Source organism: Monoraphidium neglectum (genome assembly GCF_000611645.1).
Source record: "Monoraphidium neglectum strain SAG 48.87 unplaced genomic scaffold scaffold01577, whole genome shotgun sequence".
NCBI lineage: Eukaryota > Viridiplantae > Chlorophyta > Chlorophyceae > Sphaeropleales > Selenastraceae > Monoraphidium > Monoraphidium neglectum.
Window position 1 is genome coordinate 13,601 of NW_014012051.1, and position 640 is coordinate 14,240.

Sequence of the window (640 nt, forward strand, 5' to 3'; positions counted from 1 at the left end):
CCGCCGGTGCAGAGCGGCGGGCATAGTGAACAAAGGCGGCGGCCGGGGCAGACCGGCCCCCTGTTTGTTGCACGCGTCTGCAGGCAGGCCTGGCAACCGTCTCCCGATTCAGGCACCTCCGCCGCTCGCCCCCGCCCGGCAGGCCGGCGCTGACATTGTAGAGGCGCTCTGCAGCAACAGCGTTACTTTTGACACCAAGACCGAGTTTGCTCAAGACAAGTATATCAAGCGGAAGTCGAAGAAGTACGTGCTGCGCGTCACGCTGCGCCGCCCCACGGGGCGCACGCTGTGCGAGACGCTGTTCGAGAAGTCGAACGGGCAGCGCACCTGGAATCTGCGGGGCGACACGCTCGCCGCGGCGCTGTCGCTAGCAAACGTCGGCGCCAACAGCCGGGTGCTTGTGGTGGAGTCGTGCCAGGGGCTGCTCGCGTCCGCGTGCGCGGAGCGGCTCGGCGGCGCCGGCAACGTGTGCTGCGCGGCCGCGGGGGACAAGCGCGCGCCGCCGATCGACTGCGTGAGGATGATGAACTTTCCGGAGGAGGTGCGCGCCGTGGTCCGCACCACCACGCTCGCGGCGCTGAGCGCCGCGCGGCGCGCCGCCGGCGCCGCCGCTGACGGCGGCGCGGCGACGGGCGAGGAC

At 71.1% G+C, this 640-nt stretch overlaps 1 protein-coding gene across 1 annotated transcript in view; it reads left to right on the forward strand.

The window, feature by feature from the left end:
* Positions 1-615, forward strand: part of MNEG_8355 (tRNA (adenine-N(1)-)-methyltransferasenon-catalytic subunit TRM6) — a gene marked incomplete at both ends in the record, with an annotated part of 1,711 nt that extends 1,096 nt beyond the window's left edge. Inside the window, 2 exons of the mRNA XM_014043176.1 lie at positions 143-466; positions 583-615. Of these exons, the coding sequence (XP_013898630.1) occupies positions 143-466; positions 583-615 (357 nt within the window). The remainder of the gene's footprint in view (positions 1-142; positions 467-582) is intronic.
* Positions 616-640: the final 25 nt, after the last annotated feature.